We start from the raw sequence: 9,370 nt of genomic DNA, 5'->3' as shown, positions 1-9,370 counted from the left end.
CCCCCCCCCCCCCCCCCCCCCCCCCCCCCCCCCCCCCCCCCCCCCCCCCCCCCCCCCCCCCCCCCCCCCCCCCCCCCCCCCCCCCCCTCAGTTTAAGCTGCGGGGGGTTATTCGGGCAGGTTGGGCTTTGTTTAAACCTGACTTTTTGGGGTACATTCACCAAAAATTGTTTTCCTTTAGGCCCGGTTCACACCTGAGCGTTTTACCGCGCGAAAACGCGCAACAGGTGAACACCCATGTTTGCCTATGGGCATGGTTCGCGTAGGATCGCGCGGCAAAACGCCATACGCCCAAAGAAGTACAGGAGCTTCTTTGGGGCGTAATAACGCGCGTATCCGGCTGTATCCACAGGATTCAGCCGGATACTATAAAAAAAAAAATGAAATAATGAAATAAAAAATAAAAAGGTGATTAAAAAGTAAAAAATTATTAAAAAATAAGAAAATAATGATAAAAAATAAAACAATAAGATTTAAAAATTATAAAAAAGTAAATAAGATAAATAGAAATCTAAAAAAAAATTAAATAAAAATTAAAAAAATAAGAAGAAATAATTAAAATAAAAAGTGATAAAAAAAGTTTAAAATAATAAAGAAACAGTTAAAAAAAATTGAAACTTTTAAGGGGTTGATGTATAAACATTCCATCCAGTATACAGCTGAGTGAATGCCGTTCGCATGAAATTCCCGCCACTAGATGGAGCTGAAGAGCACCAGAGTTTCCGACGCTCCTCGGCTACCTCTAGTGGTGGGAATGCCGTGGGAATCTTTATACATTATGTGCGATTTGCTTTTTTTTTTTGCTACATTTAAAAATGCCCCAACAATACCATCCCGGCATACCAGGTGTAGGGGAGAGTACGAGGGGGTTACTTGAGGACCACAACCATCCCGATACCAGCCCACCAGACATTTCCTCATGACGGTGATGTCACATTGTTCTGGATCACTGAAGATGTTCCGCCGCTCATGAAATGTCTTCCTCATGTTCAGGTGATGAAGAAAGTTCCGAGCTGCCCATGTGCGTGTAAATTCCGGGATGTGTTCCCGACACTCATTGTAGCGAAGAGCGAGGAAACATCTTCAGTGTTGCAGATCGGTCCCGCTGACAATGTTTCCATTTTCTCCAGAACACCGATGTCACCTGTCCCCGCGCGTCAACCTGTCCCCACATGTCATCTGTGCACACGCATCACCTGTCCTCACACGTCATCTGTGCACACACGTAACCTGTCCCCACGCGCGTCAACCTGTCCCCACATGTCATCTGTGCACACGCATCACCTGTCCCCGCGCGTCACCTGTCCTCACATGTCATCTGTGCACACACGTCACCTGTCCCCACGCGCGTCAACCTGTCCTCTGTGCACACGCGTCAACCTGTCCCCACGCGTCTACCCTGTCCCCACATGTCATCTGTGCACACACGTCACCTGTCCCCACGCGTCAACTTGTCCCCACGCGTCAACCCTGTCCCCACATGTCATCTGTGCACACACGTCACCTGTCCTCACGCGTCACCTGTCCTCACACGTCATCTGTGCACACACGTCACCTGTCCCCACGCGTCAACTTGTCCCCACGCGTCAACCCTGTCCCCACATGTCATCTGTGCACACACGTCACCTGTCCCCGCGCATCAACCTGTCCCCGCGCGTCAACCTGTCCTCACATGTCATCTGTGCACACACGTCACCTGTCCCCACGCGTCTACCTGTCTCCACGCGTCTACCTGTCCCCACGCGTCAACCAGTCCCCGCGTGTTAATCTTCTTGTTATTAAAACTGGTCATCAGTGAGACATTACTGTGTTACATACATTGCCGGAAGACTTCAGGCCAGAGTTCTTCTTCACAGGGGTTCCGTTGGGCAAAGGACAAGGCGACATTTTCTTTTTGCCGGCCTGAAAAACAGACACAATAGTCCCATGAAGTGCAAACTGCACGGAATTCACATCACCGAATGACAGACCCACAATGTGGAATGCAATGCTGCTGTAACAATAACAGAGGGAGCAACTTCAAATGCTACTACGACTCCTCCCTATGACGCGTTTCACCCAATAGGTCTATGAGAGGGATGGCCAAACTCCGGCCCTCCAGCTGTGGGTGAAACTACAAATCCCATGAAGCATCTCTCTGCGGGAGTCGTGTCTGTGGCTGTGAGAATCTTGCAATGCCTCATGGGATTCGTAGTTCCACCCCACAGCTGGAGGGCCGCAGTTTGGCCATCGCTGGTCCATGATATATGTATGTATCGGTGGGGTAGAATCACATCTGACAAGAGAGCGCATGTCTGTCTGACCTCCCTGGTACCAATAAAGCCAGTTCTGCACGTACATGTTTGTATGACAGGCAGGCGGAGCGTTGGGGGCAAACAAGACCAAGAAGACATTTAAAAAAAGTGGGGGGAGGGGGGGGCAGATAAATACCGGGATGAAGAGGACATTGAAGGGCCCAACCGACAGACTGCAGACAGGACACGGAATCACCACAAAACATGTAGGAGGTTTCTTCATGTGACATCCGATTGCTTCTGCCCAACCCAAAAAACCATGCCGCCATCATGGGGCAACACCAGCTGCAAATGCCGCCATCACTGTAGCCGGAGTCCCACCGACTTTCCAGGATCAGCTCTGAAGGACATATCCAAGAGGTGCCGGGTAGGGGGGGTGACACCAAAATGACTGAGTCATTTTGGTGTCACCCCTCCAATGGTGCCGCACCCCCCTTGTGACGCCACTGCTCCCATGCCACTCTTTAGGACTTCCCCAGAGTCTCTGGCACTCCCTACCCCAACCTATCCAGATACATCACTTCAGGGAAGTCCCACAACTCTTCTCCCCACAGCTATCACCTTTTGTATCATTTGTCCCTCCCTTTAGATTGTAAGCTCTCAGGATCAGGGCCGCACCCCCCTTGTGACGCCACTGCCCCCCCCCCAAAGGGTACCCATAACGTGACCCGCAGTGTACACAGTACAGGAGGAGTGCCAGAACAAATGGTAATTGATTTAACGCGTTTCGGGGCCAAACCGCTCCAGCTTCATAAAACAAATGTATGAATATGGAGACAATAAAACAGAATGAATGTAACAGACGCGGATACGAAGGATTACAACGAATGCGTCTCTGAGTAATCGTACAACCAATCACGATGATGTTCTGCATCTCTGGTGTGACCTTACAGCGCTGGGGTCCTGGTTTCACTTTCCACCCGGGCTGTATCAGGTCACCAGATTTGTTATAACTTTCTTCCCAAAGCTCCTGCTTTCTTCCAGAACTTTCTGGGAGATTCATCCACTTCTGACTACATGGTCCTAGACTGTTCAAGTCTTACATTAGAGTGTCAGCTCCTCTGTACAGAGACTGATGTGACTGTGGGGGGAGGGGACATTAGAGTGTAAGCTCCTCTGTACAGAGTCTGATGTGACTGTGGGGGGACATTAGATGGTCCCATTAATGTTATGCACATTTTCGGGGTGACAACATCACCGAGAGGACAGAAGAGGGCGGCGCGCTCTATATACCGGTTTCGTTGGCGTAGACGGTTTGCTGTTGCTGCTGTCGGTCTCGGAGGTTCCGTTGCTGCTGGCCGGACTGGCGCGATCTTCCCCTAAGTCCAGCGGAATTCTCTGGACCGGTAACAAGCCGTCAGAGTCGCCATCGACATGGTCGTCGCTCTCCAGGCTGTTCCTCCAGGTCTTCATCATCTCTAAGACGTTGCCGGGGCGCTGAATTGTGCTCGTTTTCCCCTAAGAAATGAAAGAATTACAATGTCAACGTTTGTGAATGAGGAATTCAGGTCTTTTTCTACTTCGCCATAGAATGCCGTGCGTGGAATCCCTGACGTGTCATCCTGGGACCATAAATACTTGCGGAGCGGCGGGGATCTCTATGGCAGCACCCCAGCTTACAACAGCCACAGCTCATTTCTGATAAGGGCTCAGGCCGTACTCGGCTCTCCCATAATGAGCTGCAAATCACTATAGGACCATGAGAGGTAGATGACCATGAAGTCATATTGACCTACCGTGATCCAGGGGTCGTCAAGTAACTCGTTAGCCGTGATCCGGTCTGCGGGATCCACTCTCAGGAGCTTCTGCAGAACCTCTTTGGCTGAAAGAAGAAAGTAAATTGGATGGTCTGTTCCAATATTAATGTCAGGACTACAATTTGTATAAAAACAGCTTTGTGCTGAAGGACTTATAGCGAGATCACAGCTGCTGCAGCCAGGTTCTTGGTACCGTTCTTTTCAGGTGTCTGTCGGCTTTTTCACATACAGTGATTAGGTGGCTGTAGAGCCGCCCGATCACTTGTATGCTGTTAGAGATTGTGCCCCCCTCCCTTTTCATGAAAACCAAAATCTCTTCAGTCTGAAGTAGAACCGATACCAGGCAGATCTTAGAGAAGAGGGTTCATTCGGCCGCCCGGGAACAAGCAGCTACTCAGGCACGTTCAAATATGGGCTTGCAGGCCCCTTTTTATAGGGATTTGAACAATAGAACCATCTGAGTTACCTTGAATGATTTCCAAATATCAGATAATAATGCCCCCTGTACTCATACTAGATGGTGCCAAGAACATTAGATGGGTCTTCTTGTCTCCCTCACAGCAAGGTTAGAGGATGGCTGTCTTGGCGTTGGACCTATTGTTCCTCAAGCCATGGTCAGAAAACATGTCTATGATTTTTTTTTGTCATTGAACCCTTGTTACCTCAGCCTACAAGGACTAAATCCTCTACATGAACTCTTGTTACCTCAGCCTACAAGGCCCTAATGTCCTACATGAACCCTTGTTACCTCCCTCTATAAGGAGTAAATCTTCTACATGAACCCTTGTTACCTCCCCCTATAAGGACTAAATCTTCTACATGAACCCTTGTTACCTCCCCCTATAAGGACTAAATCTTCCATATGAACCCTTGTTACCTCCCCTATAAGGACTAAATCTTCTACATGAACCCTTGTTACCTCCCCTATAAAAAAACTAAATCTTCTACATGAACCCTTGTTACTTCCACTATAAGGATTAAATCTTCTACATGAACCCTTGTTACCTCCCCTATAAGGACTAAATCCTCTACATGAACCCTTGTTACCTCCCCTATAAGGACTAAATATTTGACATTAACCCTTGTTACCTCACCCTATAAGGACTAAATCTTCTACATGAACCCTTGTTACCTCCCCTATAAAAAAACTAAATCTTCTACATGAACCCTTGTTACTTCCACTATAAGGATTAAATCTTCTACATGAACCCTTGTTACCTCCCCTATAAGGACTAAATCCTCTACATGAACCCTTGTTACCTCCCCTATAAGGACTAAATATTTGACATTAACCCTTGTTACCTCACCCTATAAGGACTAAATCTTCTACATGAACCCTTGTTACCTCCCCCTATAAGGACTAAATCTTCTACATGAACCCTGTTTACCTCCCACTATAAGGACTAAATCTTCCATATGAACCCTTGTTACTTCCCCTATAAGGACTAAATCTTCTACATGAACCCTTGTTACCTCCCCTATAAGGACTAAATCTTCCATATGAACCCTTGTTACCTCCCCTATAAGGACTAAATCTTCTACATGAACCCTTGTTACCTCCCCTATAAGGACTAAATCTTCCATATGAACCCTTGTTACCTCCCCTATAAGGACTAAATCTTCTACATGAACCCTTGTTACCTCCCCTATAAGGACTAAATCCTCTACATGAACCCTTGTTACTTCCCCTATAAGGACTAAATCTTCTACATGAACCCTTATTACCCGCACCTATAAGGAAAAAATGTGCTACATGAACCCTTGTTACATCCCTTATAAGGACTAAATCTTCTACATGAACCCTTGTTACCTCCCCTATAAGGACTAAATCTTCTACATGGACTCATTATTCTCTACAATACATTGCTAATATGAAAGTAGAGAATTCCTCCTAAATGTATCTATCATGTGTGAAACGTTCTGCAAGGCTAAAACTTTCAGTAACCCGACTATAATAATATTAAGGATTGTGTTTAATCTAAGTGATATCAATATAAAATATATGGGTTCATGTCAAACTCTCACTACAAGTCCTTTCACCCAAAATTCTGAAACAGTGCAGCCATTGTGCTCCCCGGTCCATGGTCCCATTGTGTCACCGACACGTAAAACGGAATCATACGACAGGAGGCAGCGGATACATTTAAATGGATTACAGAAAAGTCGGGTCAGCGCTAAAAACTTTGCGACTTTACTTCTGCAGAGTTGATTTTATGTGTTGCCTCGGGTCACCCTCGTGCAGCGAGGAGGACGCCCGGAACCGTACCGCTGATACTGATTGGAGGCGACGGAAGGTAAACTACAAGTTTAAAAATAAAAAAAACACAGAAAATGTATTTTCTGTTACAATGTAAAGAGCGGAGAAATGTTTCCTGATGTCAGAGAACTTTCAATGCACTTAAGAGGGAAAGGTCGCCGCAATCCCCCTCGGAAGGGCTTGTTTGTTGCATTAAAGCCGTGACATTTCCTCTCTATGATATGAGATAAGAAATGAACGGCGCGGCTCTTTATTGTAAAGACAAAAGACTAATGTGATCGATCAATACCAAAACCTTTTCTAAAGTACGCTTTCATGTACGCCGAACAATAGCGCCTTCTGCCCCGGCGTGTCGGCTGGTAAAAGGCCTTTTATTTCCCCGCGCCTGCTTTTCCCTGGAGCGCAAGTCCGGCGCTCAGATCCCGACGGCTATTAAAAGCCCCTTTTTCGGGGTCGCACGCTGCGCCTGTCCTTAAAACCAACGTAAACAAGCGTCCCTCGGCTGCTGCGGGGCCACTTACCCGCGTCGCTAACACTCTGCCACACCGCGGGCGAAAAGTTTAACTTTCCTTTCTTTATGAGCTTGAAAAGTTCCCCCTCCGAGCTCGCCATGAACGGCGGATCCCCGCACAACCTGAGGGAGAAAAAAAAAAGAGAGAGACCTCGGTCAGACCTTGTGGGGGGAAGTCGGGGTAAAAGGGAACCTGTCACATTTTATGATGTGGAATCTGAACCTGCCAGTGACTACAAGTCCGCAACAATAATTCCTAACATGTTACAATATACAGAGAATGTATCATTTTCCTGGAAGGTTACAACTGTTATCATGAAATAGCCGTCCCTGAGCTCCAGTCTCTGGCTTTGCCTAGGCTGAGATGATGTCATCAGTCTGCTGCAGGCAGGAGGAAGCATTTCCTCAGTCTCCCCTCCCCCAGTGATCAGTCTACTGCAGGCAGGTGGAAGCATTCCCTCGGTCTCCCCTCCCCTAGTGATCAGTGTACTGCAGGCAGGAGGAAGCATTTCCTCAGTCCCCTCTCCCAGTGATCAGTCTGCTACAGGCAGGAGGAAGCATTCCCTCTGTCTCCCCTCCCCTAGTGATCAGTGTACTGCAGGCAGGAGGAAGCATTTCCTCAGTCTCCCCTCCCCCAGTGATCAGTCTACTGCAGGCAGGTGGAAGCATTCCCTCGGTCTCCCCTCCCCTAGTGATCAGTGTACTGCAGGCAGGAGGAAGCATTTCCTCGGTCTCTCCTCCCCCAGTGATCAGTCTACTGCAGGCAGAAGGAAGCATTTCCTCAATCTCCCCTTCCTCCAGTGATTAGACTGCAAAGCTATAGCAAATCACAAGGTGAGAGGCTGTAGCGGGGGCTGATCTGTGTCAGGCATTTCTGAACTGGCACCAGGATTTAGGGTTAGACTGGGTCATCTCTGAGCCAACATCTCAGTCCAGGAAGTAGATGGTGACCCTGGATGATGCCTGAACGGCGCCATCCTTCTAGAGAGAAAAGCAGATGAAGGAATTGTCGGGGGGAGGACTGCGTAGGTAATAAATACCTGGAAGTGTTAAACTTATACACTACTTAACATGGAAGAATATATCTGGTGACAGGTCCACTTGAAGGGCAGACACAAGATCTCTGTTACCTTATAACTCAGAATAGCTTCATCATCAGACAGAGTCAGCCAATCAGGGGCTCTGCCTGGACACAGATCCCGCCCTTTCATGAGCCCATGTGACCCTGTCGCCATGGCTGTGTTCTGGAGAAGCCCACTTTACGTTTGTAACAATTGTCTCGCCCCCTTCATGCAATCTTCGTCCAGACGCGGGGCCCCCCAATCTTCCACGCTCGCGGCGCAGCACCAGCCGACAGCCTGCGGGGGGGTAGGGGGGGGGCTTCCGCGCCGCTCTGATTAACTTTATTGACTAATAAACGTTTCTGAGGAATGTCAATTTCCGGTAGTCAATTATGACGCCGTTTGAGCGTAAGCCAATTTCCCGACTGTCACCGAACACGACGTTACATAATGACAGTCATCAAAATGCAAATTTCTCTTTATTTGCTTTGAGGAGACGTATAAAGATATTACAGTCAGAATAATGAAAGTCACAATTAGTCAGAGGCAGGAGCGCGGAAACGGGGGACGATTTATGTTTAATTCCCCCGGTACGCGCCGAGAAATCCATCTTCGGTGACATGCGGAGACATTAGGCACCACAACGCACTTCGCCAGATGAAGACAACGATACAACGTCTCTGAAGGCTGAAATGGATCGGCTCCGGATTTGGCGAGTTCCGTGCGTCACATTCTCTTTATTTCCTCCAACAGTTACATTTTTAGGACATGTTTTCGGGGTGGGGGGAGGGGGACTGGTGATCAGTTGTAGCTGCGTTACTGGCAGGAACAATCCGATTGGTTATTGTTGCCGCGGCCAATGAAACCGCTACAATTGGCGCGGATTTTATCTCTACAGATTCCTATACTGAAGTGGATATAAAACACCCCGCAGAGCTCTGCGATAAAGTAAAAGTGTCCAACCGCCACCCAATACTGAACCAAAGTCTCTTCCTGAGTCCGGATGGTCTTATTAGATCATAGGCACTGAGGAAGGGGGAGGCCTTTCCGAAACGCGTCACCCCCCCCCCAGATACCATTTTAACTTCTTTCTTTTTAACAGACCATGGCAGGAGCTGCAGGAGAGGATGGAGGAGGATGTAATGGCTGCACTTGTCACTGGTTAAGACCACCAGCGGCCTGCGTTGGGCTATGGCTTGCAGTGAATGCACCGGCCTCCTACGAGTGGCCGGCACATGCCAAACCCTGCTACCCGATACCATTTCTACATTTCAATAGAGCACGGCAGGAGCTTCAGGGCAGGATGGAGGAGGACGTGATGGTCACACTTGTCAATGGTTGCTAGGACCACCAGTAGCCCTAGCAACAAAGTGCTGAATAGAACTGCAGTCCGGACACAGAGCGATCGCTGACCTGCGTTGGGCTATGGCTTGCAGTGAATGCAGCGGCCTCCTAAGAGAGGCCGGCACACCCATGCCCAGCCCGCCTAAC

At 48.4% G+C, this 9,370-nt stretch overlaps 1 protein-coding gene across 1 annotated transcript in view; it reads right to left on the bottom strand.

Moving 5' to 3' along the window:
* Nucleotides 1–9,370, bottom strand: part of LOC108801788 (serine/threonine-protein kinase 33-like) — a 26,111-nt gene that overhangs the window by 2,949 nt on the left and 13,792 nt on the right. The window contains exons 8-11 of the mRNA XM_018573700.1: nt 6,829–6,941; nt 4,030–4,115; nt 3,527–3,751; nt 1,818–1,901 (exon numbers count right to left, since the gene is read on the bottom strand). Of these exons, the coding sequence (XP_018429202.1) occupies nt 1,818–1,901; nt 3,527–3,751; nt 4,030–4,115; nt 6,829–6,941 (508 nt within the window). The remainder of the gene's footprint in view (nt 1–1,817; nt 1,902–3,526; nt 3,752–4,029; nt 4,116–6,828; nt 6,942–9,370) is intronic.

The sequence above is a fragment of the Nanorana parkeri genome, unplaced genomic scaffold (genome assembly GCF_000935625.1).
Source record: "Nanorana parkeri isolate BGI_ZX_2015 unplaced genomic scaffold, ASM93562v1 scaffold2494, whole genome shotgun sequence".
NCBI classification, from domain to species: domain Eukaryota; kingdom Metazoa; phylum Chordata; class Amphibia; order Anura; family Dicroglossidae; genus Nanorana; species Nanorana parkeri.
The sequence above is the reverse complement of the archived record's forward strand: the minus strand, read 5'-3'. Positions and strand labels throughout refer to the sequence as shown.